Genomic DNA, 16,074 nt, shown 5'->3' with positions numbered 1-16,074 from the left:
ATTTTCGAATCTCCAAGAGTCAGTTCTCGACCGCCATTAACCCGTGTAAGTCAAAGAGCGGACCCCAACCAAATTTGATCAACCTGAAGACTACCTAAGAGATGCAGCTACCATGCACCTAGGGTCGCGATATGGCCGATTGGATGATAAAGAAATCGGTCAGCACTTTTGCCGACGCAAGCTGCACTCGTGTGGAGTTTGGTGAACAAAAGAGCTTGGGGTTGTCGAGTGTTGGTCGCAGTGGGCGCGAAGGATTCATATAAGCAGTAAGAGTAAGTAGTAGCAGCAATAGTAGTAGTGACTTTAGTGTTTTGAGGCCACAGGCAAGGGCATGAATGAACAACGCATATATAATTGCAGTGATGTGTTCTGAGATTGGAAGTCAAGCCGTTGTTGTTGGTTGGGTCCGTCCTTGTAGGGCTGGTGTAAAAGTGAGACTTTCCAAAAGACATCCAAGACAACGAACGAACGAACGAACGAACGAAACATGTATGTATGTAGAGAATACGAAGAACTGAAATAGGAACTCAGGAACTAATAAAAGAACAGACGAATATTACTTGTACTTGTTCCTCTTTTTGGAGACAGGCGGGGGGAACGAGAAAACTAAGAGAAAAGAAAGATTGAGGTGATTTGGCCCATCCCTCTCATCCAATGCCCCATATTGACGACAAGGGCAAAACATTTACCATCCATGCAATGTAGTGGCCTGGCCTGGCATGGCATGGATATGTACAAAGTAGCGTAGCGTGAGTTAAGGTAGCCCAACTTTTGAAAGAGGTAACATTAAACCGAACTGAACTGAACCTAACCTAACCTAACCTACTAACCACCAAAATAGACTCTATAGATACCAGAGAGTCACAGAACAAACTTCCTACTTTCAACGTCCATGCTTGTCTGTCTTGTGGGTCCAGAGACTGCATCGCATAGCATTGCCCTCGAGACTGACTTTCTTGGCTGTTTGGGTGATCAACAAGGCTGCAACCGAGACATCCGATTAGAGAGAGACGATTTGTTGCGTATCGTCACTGTGACAGTTTGTGTCTGTATCCTCTGATGTCTCGTACATAGAAGACGACACACGGACAGATGACAATGTTTGGTCATAACGCACTTACATCCATCTTATGTACGTACGCACGTGTGTACCTACCAACATGCAGAGGGAATGGGGGTTTGTTGTTTGATGTGGGCTTCAAAGAGACATGAGGAAAACCCAAAGTCACGCCAGTTTCATATGTTTCCGATCCGCCTGCCGCTGTCATAGGGCAGAAATAGCTTCTGACCCCTGTCGCCTGAGGGTTGAGATAGGGAGGAATCTTTGAGGTGTGAGGCGGCAGACGAGTCAGGTAACGACAGGGAATTGGAGGGTCAAAATCAAATTCCAAATACCAGGCCCTGAGGTGGACTTTGGACTTTGGACTTTGGACTGGTCTTGGCTCTGGGGTACTTACTAGAATCTCTAGTTTTATCCTTACACAAGATGTTACTCGTACTGCATGAACATCAAATCACGACACAAGACGTTGAATCTATATCACCAAGCATTTCTTATTTCATGCAACACAGCAACCGCATAACTTGCCGCATAACTCTGCCGCCTCACTCTTGCTCTTCTCTCTCTCTCTCTCTTTCTCTCTCTCTCTCTTTCTCTCTCTCTCTCTCTTTCTCTCTCTCTCTCTCTTGAATCATGGTCCCTCAAAGAAAAAGAAAAAACACATGAAACGATGAAACGCCATCTCAAACTCAGACAGAAGCCAATACCATGGGTAGACCCTTGTCAATCTGGCCTACTAGGGCTTAGCCTCTTTTTTTTCTTCCCTTTAATGACGACGTCGCAAGAAGAAGAAAACTGCCCTCAACTCGTCTTATCCAGATCCTCACAAACTCACTCTTGCAACCCAATCGACCCTCAAAAGGGGTCGTCGTCGGGCAATTCTTTCCCCTCCTTGGTTGATAAACGTGAAATTGCCGATCCCACCAAAATTCGGCACCACCACAAACGTAGAGCGAGACGCTACTGTCGGCAGTGGCCCTGAAAAGAGTTACCGTCACGTCCACGAATAGGAGGGTCAGCCTTGGCCGTTAGTGGCCTCTGCCCTGTACCCCGTAGCTGTTGGATAGTGCCAAGAAGGCCTAGAACCTCCGGGTTAGCTTCCATGAGGGGTGGGATACGGTGCTGATTGGCTTCTCGGCAGTGGGCGTTGGCTTCCTTGAGACAGGGTCTTGTGCTTCATCTCAGAATCAATTTCTCACTGCATGCATTGATAAAAGTCTGCTAACAAGTGCCCTGTCGGCTGTCAATTGTCGCTGTAAGCACTGTAACGCTTATAGGTAGGTATGTAGATATTTCCTCATGTTGGATACAGGTAATCTCGCAAACATTATACACTAGCACAATACAGTATAACATAACCCATTTACCCTTGTCCGCAACGTCTCACGGTTTATCCTCTTCGGTCCGATCTCGCACTGGCAGATAATGATTGACATCTAAATCACACAGAAACACAAATCACAAAGCACAAACCCCACACAGACTACTATCAACTCCTTAACCACGCTTGCTACGACAGGGACTTTTGCATACAGGACCTTGCAGAGTTTCGAACCAAGAGAGCTCGAGCCCTCCTTAGTCCTAGACCATGATCATGTCGAGAAAAGGAGCTTGTCGTCCGTCACAACACTTCACTTCACTTTACTTCACTTCACTTCACTTCGATAACCTTCTAAACAAGGATAAATTAACTTTGCCATAGTAACCTAGACCTAGTCATGTTCAGACCATCAGCGTCCCATGACTGACTCTTGGAAAGCATCCTTCATAGGAAAGCCCCCGAGGCACAGCTTGGCACACCTCAGTGACCTCACTGTGACCTGTTGTTGCTGGCCTATCGGGTCGATTCCACTGCACGAGGATAGGTGATACGTGAGATATTGGATGTTTGGTATCAACGTCACACAGACCGTTGCGATCTCGAAGATATACTTTGATCTTGAAACGCGGTCCGTCACTAGCTCAGCTCGGTTCCCTTTGAGATTCAACGTGTTTTCTCCTTGATTTGTGATAATTAACATCTTCTGCATAACTCGTAAGAACACAGCCAATCGGACTTTTACAACGCGTCGGTAGAAGCGTTAGCAGGTGAGGACAGTCTCCCGGATAATTTAGAAAGTCAATATGTGCGTGCCGCAGTTAGCTTGGTAAGATTGTTGCATTTAACCGGAAGTTTCTTTTGAACCAGGCAATATCCCTTCTGATGGTGATAACTCATTCAGGTATCGCTGCATCTTGGTACATGTGCAGTGCCCGCAGACTGCTATCATCCTCACGCTTTACTCCTAACGAACAGCCAAACTCATCAAACTTGGTCTTGAATTATATTTCACCCCCTGATCACATCTCCCTTTGTCCACCGATTCATTAAACCTTGGCGTTAACCTTAGTGCTTGGTATTCTTGATGTCGGCAACTTCTTCCCGGATGCTGGGCGTGCGGGCGCCTTCAGGACCCTCGGCATCGAGCTTGCTGTGAAGGTCGCCAACACCAAAGAGCTCGTCCATCTGCTCCAGACTGAGACCCTTGGTCTCGGGAACGAAGAACCAGACAAAGATACCCATGAGAAGATCGAAACTGCCGAACATGAAGAACATACCCTGTCAAGTTTTAATTAGCTATCTCAAACTCGTCAAGATGATTGTATCGAATACTTACGTAGCCGGCAGGTCCCATGGTCTTTTGCATGGTCAGGACAGTTCGGGCAATGATGAAGTTGAACAGCCACTGAGTAGCGGCACCGATGGCGACATTCAGAGCTCGAAGACGGGCAGTGGGGATCTCAGAGACGAGAATCCAGCAGCAAGGTCCCCAACCGAACTGGAAGAGAGCAGCCCAGAGGTAAATGCACACAATGGCAACGTATCCAAAAGCAGAGATGCCTTGTCCGGCAACAGGAGGCTCGACACGACCGTAGATACCAATGATGTACATGGTAAGAGCCTGAGCAGCACTGGTCCACAGAAGACTGCGTCGTCGACCGAGAGAGTCGGCACAGAAGATGAGGAAAGCGGCACAGCCCAAGACCTTGACGATACCGTAGACACCAGTCGCAAAGAGTGAGACCGTTGTACCAGTCATACCGAGAGATTGGAAGATCTGAGGGGCGTAGTAATTGACGGCGTTAACACCAGTCATTTGTTGACAGATCATGAGCAGAACAGAGATGATAGCTCGCTTTCGATTGCCGGGAATGGTGACGAGTTCCTTCCAGAGAGTCGAGGCAGAGGCGTCGCCGGTCAATCGCTTCTCAGCTTCAAGCTGAGCAGACATCTCCTGAAGCTCAGCCTGGACATACTCGTGGTCCTCGGGAAGCCTACAAGAAGCCATGTTATTTAATGGTGTCCATTTCAGTTCAAAATTGACTTACATGCGAAGGTTGATGAGAATAGACTTGGCACGTTCCCAGTCATCCTTGCGCGCACACCATCGAGGGCTTTTCATGGTTAGTGAATATTTCCTTCTTCATCTGGAATCGACACGTCCTACCTTTCAGGGGCCAGCAGCATGCAAGTGATCAGGAGGCTAGAGCCGGTCAGTGTATAGTCTTTGATATCACAGCGTCGATTCTTACACGGCAGGAAGAGCCTGGAGAGCTAGGGGCAAAGCGTAGACCGTGGGAGCCTTGAGATGGAGGAGAGCACCATAGTTGACCCTGATGTTATGTTAGGCTGGCTTCATAGAACGATATCGATATTTCTAGCTTACCAGAACGAAAGCATGACACCAGTAACGATGAATAGCTGATAGAAAGCTATACAGAGTTAGTAACAGCCCCCATAGACTGTGAAGGGGGGGAAAGGACTTACAGGTCAAACCACCACGGATAGCTCGAGGTGCACATTCAGACACGTAAAGGGGTACCAAGGACGAAGCAGCTCCGACACCCAGACCACCAACAAAACGACCAACATACATGAGGGGAAGAGAACCATTAGCAGTAGAGGCAGCCTGAAGAATAACACCAATAGTGGTGACGATGCCGGTTCCAACGAGACACCATCGTCGACCAAACTTCTCGGTAAAGTACGAAGTGAAGAAACAAGCAGCGAAGCAACCAGCCTGGAGGGTAGAGACAATGTTCTGGTCAAGTGTGACTTTGGCCTCAGGAGTATAGTTGAATCGCTCCTGTGTGGCCTTCATGGCGAGGACACCGCCAATAGCTCCAGTGTCCCAGCCGAACAACATGCCTCCAAAGCATGAGCCGGCGACGATGGCGAAGACGCGCCAGTTGTAAATCTCCTCGGGGTCAGTCTTCATCGCATCATTGCGAATGACCTTCTTGAGGATGCCCGCGAGACCCATGGTTGCGGTGTTGAAAGACAACGAACTGTTGGGGGTAGTTTGAGTGGCGATAGCCGAGGATCGTTGAGATGGGAGTGGGCTCCAGGCTAAGAAACGATAGAGGGTATGCTTTAAATTTAAGCTTGTTTCCCCGGATTTAGAGTCGAAACAAGATGTGGAGCTGTCAATATATTCAAAGGCAAGCTCGAAGGTCGAAAGGCACCAATACTTGATTGTGGTGTGATCTCTGAAGAGGAAATCAGAATCTTGAGGGGAGATCGCAGGATATTAAATGATCGTCCGGCTAAGCTCACGGTCCAGTGTTGTAGTCGACACGAGCTATCAAGCTCCCCTAGACACTCCAGACCACCACCACCCGAAACTGATCGTCCAACGACCAGTGACAGCCAAGTCTGGGGTCACATCAAGACGTCTCTCACCCCCAATATCGGCGCATCGGCCTTATTGGTGTAAGATAGAAACTCCCCATGTCAATTGCACGGGTTGTTGAGGAAGGTTTGATGCGTCGCCTCTTTGTGCAAATTAGAGGCACAGACTAAGACAGACGACGCAAACTCACGTCCGAATGAAACCACGACCCTTGTCAATATCCTGTTTCGCATTGATATTACCAGCACTCGCCCAAGTTATAGCCCTACAGGCCCTCTCGAAGCTCGTCCAGAGGCTCAAAACACCATCTGTCCATGAGGCTCGACATAGTGAGTATACCAGCCTGAAGCGGAGACCATAGAATAACCATATATCCATAAGCGTATGAATTGGTTCGCTTAGTCTAAAGCTCTCGGCGGATAAAAAAGTCCACGAATCGACGTTCACCTGTCGTCGAAAAGTGGCTGCGCTATCAAGCGCGAAAGAAGCAACGTACCCCAATGTTGCGAAATGCCCAGACGCCGCTGAGAGGAATCCGAGATGAACTTTGGGGGCACTGTACATAGATTCATCCAACATGTCACCGAGCCCTTGACAACTCACATGCGGGCGTCTTTGATCATTTCTCGCCAACATGCGGGGGAGTGACAGAGACTGCCGCGTGAATCCTGGGGTTGTGGAGAGAAGCTCCACTGATAGCTCTCCATCTAGGGCCTCCGCCGGCTGAAGTCGATTGATGATGACATGGGTGTTGGGGAGAGTTGTGATCGTCTTCATGATCTGATACGTGGAACTGAGTCTCCCCGGCGGGGATCGCACATGAGTCTCGCCTCTAGTCAACTTAAGGCTTTTAAGCTATGGGCGAATGCGGAGCTTTCTTTTTAAGGTTATATCGTGTCGAAATGAACGAATGTGATCACCTCAGCCTCAACAGCCAAGCTTCCAAGACTGATCAATCTACTCCGGAAATCATTCTGTGCCAAGATTTGGAACAAGCTGCAGGCCCTCCCCGCAAAGCCGGCATAGACGAAGCGGGGAGCAGGACTTCAGATGAGGAGAAGATAATATGATGATTTGATTGATGGGATCTTTCAAATCCCGTGTCCTCCATCTATTTCCTTCCACTCAAGCTTACCTCTTGCTAGCATTTTGGGGTTAAGCATTCATCTCTTTCTCTAGCCAGCCAGGAATGGGAGGAGTCTTGGCCCACCCATCGAGATAACTTTCTTTGTTCACCCCAACCCCCGAGGGCTTGGCATATATAGCAGAGACATACCAGACCGACTCACCAGCTTTGATAGTATGTTGCAGAGTTGGAATTGTGCTCCTGCTCTCGATCAAGTTCGAGTTCGGATCCGCATTAACCAGCATAGCCTGACGTGGTTCCGCCGGCTCTAAAGCTTTGATGCCGACAGCGCCTTTCGATACTGCAAAAGCCCCCGACTTTCCGCTTGCCCAACCATCGGGTGTCTTTAGATCGTAATTGCCAATGATTTTGGGATATGTTCCTTCGTGCTTTGTTTCATCGTACGGCCCAAGATATCGTCCGTTGGTTGAGTTGACATTGGAAATAGCAAAGGAGCCATCCGCCGTCATGACCTCACGACCACTCTTGATGTGATGAACTCGAAGATGCCAGTTGGGGGTTTCTTCTTGTGAAGGGATCAAGATGGTGCGAATTCTGACATCTGGGAAAGGCTTCCAAATCGAGACGAGAACTGGGGTGCCCTCACGGTCTTCGATCCCGGCATACTCGCAAAGCCTTCGAGTCTTCCAGTACTCGCCCCCATCATCCGAGAGCCCGAGTTGCGATGCTAGTGCATACTGCTCTAGGGAAAAGAGACCAGGGGGTACCGAATATCCGTATGCACTGCTGTAAGCAAATCCGCCGTATTTGGCATGGGTTCCTTTCATTGGGTAGCTGCAAGCTTGTCCTGATGACAGAAGCATGCAGTGGCCGCCAAGGTAACTGTACTAACGTCAGTCTCACATGAATTTACATATAAGGTGATATCTACCTCATAATATGACCCGGTTGGTTCAAAGCTTTCATCTTGGGGATTACACCACTGGTTGACTCCTCGTCGGATGTCCAGAAAGGGTGATCTTCTGGTGTTGCCAGGCACATAAATGCTAGGCATGCCCAGTACTAAGTGTTCTCATTAGCAAACTTGCCATGAACTGCCAATCTATGTGGCTCTTACAGGGCTTCCGGGGCTGTTGTAGTTTTCCGCCATCTAATTTCGTTAGTTGTCGCCAACAGCATAATGAGGGAGCAACAATACTTACATACATATTTGGGTAGGAATACCCAATCGACAGTGTACCACTTGATGTCCAAATGTCACCTTGGGTCTGCCACCAACGCAAGTGACGAAACACAACTCCTTTCACCATGCCCCAAGTCAGCGGTGCAGGCAACTCAACATCGGCATGTGCCAGCGCTCCCCAGAAAGAAACCATGGCAAAACGGTAGCCTACGCTTCGACCGTAAGGAATGGCTCTGCCTTCATCGTCAAAGTAATGGATTAAGTCCAGAGCGACCTGTTGTGCTCGCCTCCTGAATTCTTCTGCCCGCTTTGGGTCTTCTTCCCCTGCTAACTTGGCGTACAGTAGCTGGAGTAGCTGAATTGCGAAACTTGACGAGTAATAGTCCATTTCTGGCGCGTGTCAGTCAGGGCTAAGAGATTGCGACCTCAAGCTTACGATGGATGCCTTCTGGTCCATCGTTAGACCAGCCTCCTCCCCGATAAAACGTTTCGAGGTGCTCAATGTCACTGTCAAGTCTTTCCTGGGAGAATTTGCCGCCGTTCTTCTTTAGTCCTAGGTTGGCAAATACACGGAACCATAGCCAATTAGTGTTGGGCATACTGCAAGATGATTAGCTAGTGAATAATCGGTACAGTGTTGAGAGCTGACTTCTTCTCGTTGATTGAATTTCCTAGCCATGTCTCGACATTACTCTTCTCCTTGTCAGAAAAGCTGCTCCAAAACTCGGGGACAACAGCCAGCGCCCAGCCTAACAAATTGTCAGTTGTCCATCATAATGAGACTTCGTATTTGGGGGGGGGGGGGGGGTACTACCTAGGGGGCACATCTCAACCATTCTTTGGTCATTGTCCTGGGGATAACCCCAATATTCAGGGTTTTCTGGATCAGTCCCTGACTTGATACCCTGAATCCACCATTCCTTGCCTTCGTAATCACCACCGCCTGCCAGTAAAGCAGCCAAGCCCCAGAGTGGACGGCATATTCCTTCAACTTCTGAAGCAGTCTGGTCGAATCTGACTGCCGTTGCACCGGGACACTTGACACGGGCTTTTTGGGGAGAGAAGAATGGCTCTAAAGGGTCAAGTACAGTGCGAAGGAGGTCTTGAACAGATGCACGATCCTTAATCTCAACCTTGGAAAAGGGATGTATCCCATTATATCCAAGACAAAGGGGTTGATTAGGTGCCATTGTGTTTTATCGAATGGTGTAGCTTGAAGTTAACTGCCAAGATTCATCGAGTGACAGAAATAGAGCAAAGGATAAAGAAGAGATATATATTGAAACTGAGCTCATGGCTTGTTTACCCTCAGCTCATGCCACGTACGGGCCACGGCACCAGGACCACGCACTTTATCCTCTGTCTTTTGCTTTTATCCGTCGATAGCGGGGACAAAGCTGTATGTACATGGCCGGGTTTCCGTGTTGATCAGTGAGGGGTTCGATGGCGCGTGGGATGATTGACCCCAAGAGTTTGGGGGTTCCGAGCTGGTATGACGATTGACTGCCGAAAACGGAGCTATATAAACTTAATCAAGTATCTCGGCAACGACCAGATTCCTTTAAGATAAAATGAAAAGAAAGAAAGAAAGAAATGAACAACAAACTTGATGGCAAATGGCTCCGGTGTAACTAACAGTCAAGGTCTTTGTCAGCTGCAGAGGACGGTTCGCAAAAGCGCAGGAGCTGCTGAGAGCAGCTTACCCTAGATCTCAACCATGTCGCATTGAAGCTTCTTCAAGGCCACCTTCAAGAGGCAACTTGAAGGTGTTTCAAATCAAATTCATATCGCAAGCTTTTTTCTTTTTCTTTTTCTTTCTTCTATTCTTTCAACCTCGATGCTCGCGGGCCTCTTGTGATTCTGCTACGTTCATCACCCAGCTGCAAATACAACGTCTTTTCTCCGGTATAGCCCTTTTTCACCTGCAACTGATCATCTTTGCCGTTTCACAACCATGACCGACAAACAAGAAGAAACTATAACTGTCAACATCGACGGAGGTGAATCAAATGAAGCACAAAAGAACGCACCGTCATCGTCTCCCCTCTCATCAGCACCTGACCACGAGGATCATGGTAGCCCGACCATGGCAGATCAGCCGCCGGATTCGCCTTCGACTTCGCTCAATGGTCGAGAAGATACCCCAGCGACGACCTCTAAGAAGATGGCCAAAGGCAAGCGGAGGGTCCTTGTGAAAAAAGTACCGAAAAAGTCGAAGTGGAACGCAGATAACCTTCTGACGGATCCTAAATCACCCCTAGCTTCAGCTGATCTCAGAGTAAGGCGCTCCGTCTTTTGTAAGTTAGTAAGATCGCTAACGAAAGCAGAGCATACTGTCGAATCCGATGGCCTGGGATATTCTTGACAAAGAAGAGAAGGCAGAAATCCTGGCACTGTTCCCTGATTCCCAGCACATTCTAAATCCTGGCACAGAGGATGCCTGTCCTGATTTTGCGTCACTCATGAACGACGACAGTTTCCGTCACGATTGTGCTGCGTACACAGAAAACATCGCCCAAGGCCGGCATGATCCCGAATGGCTAGCGCATGCTTGGGCAGCTCATGAGAGACGCAAGATGGGCGATTTCGACGAATTTCTGGACAACAGGTTCAGAGATGAATGGGATGTCGAGCTACCACCAGAGCTCAAGACAAAGCGAGGACCTGCCGTGTCAAAGGAGGCAACCGACGTCACAATGGAGGACACTGAGACAGTCAAGAATGAAACGGACAAGAAGGAGGACATCGATATGAAGAACAGCACTTCGGAGAAGAAAGACAATCTCGACATTGACTCCGAGGTTGACGAACTTCAAAGATGTGAACCGGCGCACGAGGGACCTATAGCTGTGGCCATTGCACAGCGAAAAAGCTCCATGATGGAGGTTGATGGTGACGATACAAGGGATGAGCTTGCTTGAGGATAGAATCTGCGGGTAAAGAGCGAAGCAATGAAGTTGGGGCGTTATTATTAATCCACAATAGAACTCCGCCGCAATTTTGACACGGGAAGTTTGCTTATATTTTGACTTCATTATCATGGCTTGCTTGAGTTACCTAAAGACTAATTATAAAGGGTGTTTGCGTATTTGGCTCTCCTGAGGTGGGACCTGGCGTCACAGTACGCAGTACAGTCCTAAAGACCTAAGATGCACTGTAACTTTCCACATGATAAACTGCATTATAATCTCTCTACACTCTCTTTCTACATGAACCAACCGTTCTTCTCACTTGACCTATGTTGAGCACTCGGAATTAGAGAGCACTTGCTGCATGCAAGTTCAGTTTCTACACTTGAACATGGTGTATCCGTGAAATGAGGTCATGAAATGGTAGTCCTTCCAAGCAAGTCACGAAAGCGGGAGATGGACTAGGGGAAAGAATGTTCAGGATCTGATCTTGGTCCTAAGTGACAAAAAGACTAAGTAACTTGGCATAGATTTCGGATAAGCTTATTATACCTTTTGCAGAGTTTATATTGACACCTTATAATAAGGTCTGATGTTTTCTGGCTTCCTGAGGATACCTTAGACGGATGACCCACTGAATTTTACCAACACCCACCGCAAACAAGATCCAGGCGCTGATTGGAATATTTCATCTTCCCAGCCTTAAAAAAGATATATTCGCCCGTTTTATGAGAACGAGCAAGCTGACCGTATTATTTACCGTGACCACAAACCATCAATTAGCGCTTATACAGGCTTCAGGCGTGCCCTAACATACACATACGATGGCACCAGCCTCGAATATCCATGCCCGATCGCACAGTCTGCTGCTCTTACAGAAACTCCTCAACCTTCGTGACGGCGCAAGCCCTCTTACTCTCGTGATAGACAATCTCGAACAACCTGCGCGATCAGTTCTTAGCGAATTTGTGTCGAGAGCAAAGGTATTAAACGTCCCCTAAAACATGAGAGCCAGTATGACTAACTTGGAAAATGCAGATTGCAAAGACACAGGTTATCTTCCTGTCGCTGGTAACGCTGAAGAAACCACAAGATGCAGATGTTTTCATAAAAGCTGCGGGCAGAGATCTTCAGACTGTGCGCAAAGACTTGCTGAATCATTATCCTGCTTTCAACCCTCTTTTGGATAAGGGGAAGCTCACTCAAAGTAAGCCTAGTAGAGTCATGATCACAGGTCATATCTTTACTAACTATCTTAAGGGGCCGTTGTGATTGTTGACTCACTAAACGCCTTGGCATCTGCCGCTCCTCAGTCCCTGGCAAGTTTTCTCTCGAGCATCATCACGCCAGCTGTCTCTATCGTTGCCACGTACCATGATGATGTACCTATAGTACTACCAAGGTCGTTCAGCGAGTATGAACCTCATCCTTTCACAGTACTATGCCACCTCGCTACTGCTATCCTGAGGCTATCCAGTCTTTACCAAGAGATTGAGCGTCAGAAGGCTCGAAACAGGAGCATTCAGGAGCCAGAGTGGGGTCTGAACGAAGATCGTGAGGGAGTACTCGTCGGACTTGGAGAGAAGGGCAGAGACCGGAACGAGGACAGCAATGGAGTTGTTATTAATATGGAACTACGACGAAGAAGTGGACGAACTATTTCAGAAAAGTTTATTCTCAGCTCCAAGGGTTTGGTTACAGCGCTTCAACCCGGCAAGGTGTGTTTGCTTACAGACCACCCAATGTTCGCAGCACCAACGGACAGCAGAGAGACTGGTGAAGGAGAGGATGAACCTGAGAGCACATTCAATCTGGGGCTCACAGAGAAGCAACGAAAGGATCGAGAGGGTATTGTGTTGCCATATTTTGATGCGCAAACGGACATTGGTGCAGGAGAAGGCGGAAGAATTCTTTACGAAATGGGCAGAGAGGATGACTTTGACGATGAAGAGGATGAGATATAGAGATGAGAAACGACTTCTATCATACAGAATTGATGCATCATGACCTTTGACCTTTGCTGTTGTAGAGTTATGATGATTTGACTTTGGAGTTTACAGGCTCCTAAATGACCTTCGTTATAGAACCCCTCAATTACAGACTGATAGCTGGGGTGTTTGGCACAGCGAGTAAGAATAGAGCTTCTTTGCAAGAAGGCTCTAAAACAAGTATTTCTTGATGAGCCAAAAGAATATTTGAATGCGAAATTCATCACAAATTACCATCTTGAACTGGAATGACAAGTCGGTTCGTTATCTTATCAGCACAGAGCTCCCTCTGCCATGCGCCGGCTCCACTGACCATCGATCGTATACATACAGATCCTCCAAAAGCCAAAACGACCAAACACTAATATTGCAAGTCAGAAACTGAGAGAATCTCCGATAAAACCCTCCCTCAAATCGATCGTCGAAACAGAATTTGGCCATACTTGGCGTGGCTCAGTCTCGTGCCCCTTCGACGTCATCCCTCTATCGCCTGTCTTTCTTGACACGTAGTGGTAGCTGAAAGTCTTCAAGCCAAAGAAACAAACCACTTCTACGGAGTAGACCGGCGCACCTTTCCCCTGCTACCCAGCACTCTACCCACGAACCACTACAATGATCTACTCTACGCAAATATCAAGGCTTGATGGTAGGTCAATATCCTCTGTAACACCATAAATGTATATACTAACACACTGCTAGGCCTCATGCTCTGTGCTTCAGTCGATGATGAACAGGTACTCCCACAACTCAGCTTTACCGCATTTCATGCTTACGAACCCTCTGAACAGGCCGAGTCCACCCTCGCAGAGACCAAGCAGAACGTGCGCCAGGTCCTCCGCAAGCTCACACGCAACTCCGAGTCCCAGGCCTCCATCGAGACCCCCAACCATACGCTGCACTACCTCATCGACTCGGACATCGTCTTCCTCGCCATCTGCGCTCCCTCGTACCCTCGAAAGCTTGCCTTTACCTATCTAGCCGATCTCGCACGCGAGTTCACAACCACCTACCCAGCATCCCAGGTCCACTCGCCTGCTCTGCGACCCTACGCCTTCATGGAGTTTGACACCTTTATCTCCAAGACAAAGACCACCTACGCCGATTCCCGAGCCTCGGCTAACCTCGATAAACTTAATGATGAGCTGCGCGATGTGACAAAGGTAATGACCAAGAACATTGAGGATTTGCTCTACCGTGGAGATAGTCTGGAGCGCATGGGAGAGATCAGCTCGAGGCTGCGTGATGACAGCAAAAAGTATCGTAGGGCGGCGGTGCGTATCAACTGGGAACTTTTGCTCAAGCAGTACGGACCCTTCGCGGCTCTTGGGTTCATCATCATCTTTTTCCTGTATTGGCGGTTCTTTTAAGAAATGCAAGCGAGCTGTTTCTGTTTATACATCTAATAACTAAATCTGGCCACTTGTACTTTACTCTGGGAGTGTGCAATTTGAGAGCTACGATTCAACATTTCAGGGGTATTTGAGGCCCAAGCTGTGCCCTTGTAACAGGAGGGGGCGCTGCTGGGTTGTGTACTTACTTATATGATCATTTATGAATAAGTTAATTCGCCTATCTATGCTGGCTTTGGCAATTCTTGCTAAATCATAACCTCAATGCTGCTCCTAAACCATGCTGCCTCACCTAGGTCATACCGTATGATACTCCAAACTCCATGTGCCATCTGCTCTACCCAAAATCATCAAGGAAAACACCACATTTTTGTTAAGAAGCCTCAAAATCGACCGCTTACTCTCAACTACATCACCATGCAATTATCTGAAGCCGCCTGTGCCTGAGAGGTTGGCGCCGTCACTGTATGCTGCCATTCAAGATGTTCCAGAAACGCCTCCATGTCTTCGTACCCCAAATCTGGTCGATATACATCCTCGTCATCATACTGCTCTTGAGGTTCTGTTGATTCCACCTCGCAATATGGACACAGTAAGCCGGCCTGCCAATCCCGAGGCTGTGGCGACACATGATTTGCGATGGCTACGGGCGCGAAGACAACCTGCTTCTCTTGATGTCCAGACAATGTGAACGCTGTTGCTTGCCAGTGAGGGTTATCGATTGTTGGTGATAGTGTCAATATTGGAGACGCGGCGGCTTCTTGGAACGTCCGTATCGAGGGCATATTCTCAATATCCTCCCATACTATGTGACCATCGCAATAGTCGCAAACGAAAGCGATATCTCGATCGCCAAATCGCTTGAACGACCCAATAGTATTGCATAAGCGTAGCTCCTCCCGATACCTTCTCGAATACTCGGCCTCGTCTGGCACGGTCTTATTTAACGTCCATTGTCGTTGTTGTCGGTAGACGAGGAAAGCTCCCAAACACCTTGCCGACCCTTCTTTTTCCGAGCTATAAATTCGACGTGCTGCTCGACATTGTGCTCTGTGTAATTTTCGCTGTAAGGCATGTGTTTCGCGGACCCATATTGGGTTGATTGGACCGCCTGACCGGCTCCAATCTCGTATATGTTCTATATGAGCTGTAAATTGAGCTTTGAGAGCTCTCAACTCCTCGATGGATTCATCTGGCCAACAAGTCAGTAAACAGATTCATTACTCAACTGTAGAAGCCCGAAGCCAACGGGAATGCCTGCATCGGAGAATACGTACGTTTGCGGTCGGTCTCGTAGTATATCTGTCCATTAACTAAAGGTGCCAATTCTTGAAAGTCCTTCTTGGCTTCGTCCAACGCAGAAGCAAAGGCGTGTACTTGCTCGTGCTCGTCCGGTCCCCAATGGCTCTTGTCGGCCAAACTGAGGATTCGCAATCCCTGGGATAAAAGAGTCGCAATGGCCGCAAGCAATGACCCGACCGAGTCAGAGCTGCTCATGATTCGGTGTCGAGGATAAGGTTTGCGATTCCTCCCAAGTATTGACAGGGCGCGGGGTTGAGTCGAGGGAGGATAACGTAAGCCCAAAGTCTCGTGGAAGGGTATAATCCGTAGTAGAAAAAGCAATGGATTCGAAGTAGTAGAGAGATGTCAATCACCGGCGTCGTCGCAGGGCGAGGGACTGATGCGATTGGGGGCGGCGCATGAGGTTTCGTCGGCTCGAACCGGACTCCCCCGGCTCGAGAGAACGGGAGGTTATTGAAGGAAGCTTGACGTGACGATAGAGGTGACAAGAGCTCCAAGGTAGGGCGCACAGGACGGGAGCGTT

General features: G+C 48.3%; 6 protein-coding genes across 6 annotated transcripts; 3 read left to right on the top strand and 3 right to left on the bottom strand.

Moving 5' to 3' along the window:
- Window positions 1-3,446: 3,446 nt before the first annotated feature.
- FPRO_06137 (uncharacterized protein) lies at window positions 3,447-5,364 on the bottom strand (the record flags this gene model as incomplete). Its single annotated transcript, XM_031228982.1, has 7 exons — window positions 3,447-3,659; window positions 3,718-4,375; window positions 4,430-4,495; window positions 4,549-4,584; window positions 4,634-4,714; window positions 4,768-4,813; window positions 4,869-5,364. The coding sequence occupies 7 exons, from the start codon at window positions 5,362-5,364 to the stop codon at window positions 3,447-3,449; spliced, it is 1,596 nt and encodes a 531-aa protein (XP_031079265.1).
- A 1,524-nt stretch (window positions 5,365-6,888) lies between these two features.
- FPRO_06138 (uncharacterized protein) lies at window positions 6,889-9,193 on the bottom strand (the record flags this gene model as incomplete). The annotated part of the gene is made up of 7 exons (XM_031228981.1): window positions 6,889-7,702; window positions 7,752-7,882; window positions 7,938-7,970; window positions 8,023-8,393; window positions 8,440-8,603; window positions 8,653-8,752; window positions 8,818-9,193. 7 exons carry the CDS (start codon window positions 9,191-9,193, stop codon window positions 6,889-6,891), a joined length of 1,989 nt encoding a protein of 662 aa, XP_031079264.1.
- A 764-nt stretch (window positions 9,194-9,957) lies between these two features.
- On the top strand, window positions 9,958-10,924 carry FPRO_06139 (uncharacterized protein; the record flags this gene model as incomplete). The annotated part of the gene is made up of 2 exons (XM_031228980.1): window positions 9,958-10,281; window positions 10,331-10,924. The coding sequence occupies 2 exons, from the start codon at window positions 9,958-9,960 to the stop codon at window positions 10,922-10,924; spliced, it is 918 nt and encodes a 305-aa protein (XP_031079263.1).
- An 812-nt stretch (window positions 10,925-11,736) lies between these two features.
- FPRO_06140 (uncharacterized protein) lies at window positions 11,737-12,876 on the top strand (the record flags this gene model as incomplete). Its single annotated transcript, XM_031228979.1, has 3 exons — window positions 11,737-11,895; window positions 11,951-12,119; window positions 12,173-12,876. 3 exons carry the CDS (start codon window positions 11,737-11,739, stop codon window positions 12,874-12,876), a joined length of 1,032 nt encoding a protein of 343 aa, XP_031079262.1.
- A 636-nt stretch (window positions 12,877-13,512) lies between these two features.
- Window positions 13,513-14,267, top strand: FPRO_06141 (putative synaptobrevin SEC22; the record flags this gene model as incomplete). The annotated part of the gene is made up of 3 exons (XM_031228978.1): window positions 13,513-13,546; window positions 13,600-13,634; window positions 13,689-14,267. 3 exons carry the CDS (start codon window positions 13,513-13,515, stop codon window positions 14,265-14,267), a joined length of 648 nt encoding a protein of 215 aa, XP_031079261.1.
- Window positions 14,268-14,656: 389 nt separating this feature from the next.
- FPRO_06142 (uncharacterized protein) lies at window positions 14,657-15,746 on the bottom strand (the record flags this gene model as incomplete). Its single annotated transcript, XM_031228977.1, has 2 exons — window positions 14,657-15,441; window positions 15,527-15,746. 2 exons carry the CDS (start codon window positions 15,744-15,746, stop codon window positions 14,657-14,659), a joined length of 1,005 nt encoding a protein of 334 aa, XP_031079260.1.
- Window positions 15,747-16,074: the final 328 nt, after the last annotated feature.

This window comes from Fusarium proliferatum (genome assembly GCF_900067095.1).
Source record: "Fusarium proliferatum ET1 genome assembly, contig: FPRO_scaffold003, whole genome shotgun sequence".
NCBI classification, from domain to species: Eukaryota; Fungi; Ascomycota; class Sordariomycetes; order Hypocreales; family Nectriaceae; genus Fusarium; species Fusarium proliferatum.
Note: the sequence above shows the minus strand (reverse complement) of the source record. Positions and strands in the feature narration are given on the sequence as shown.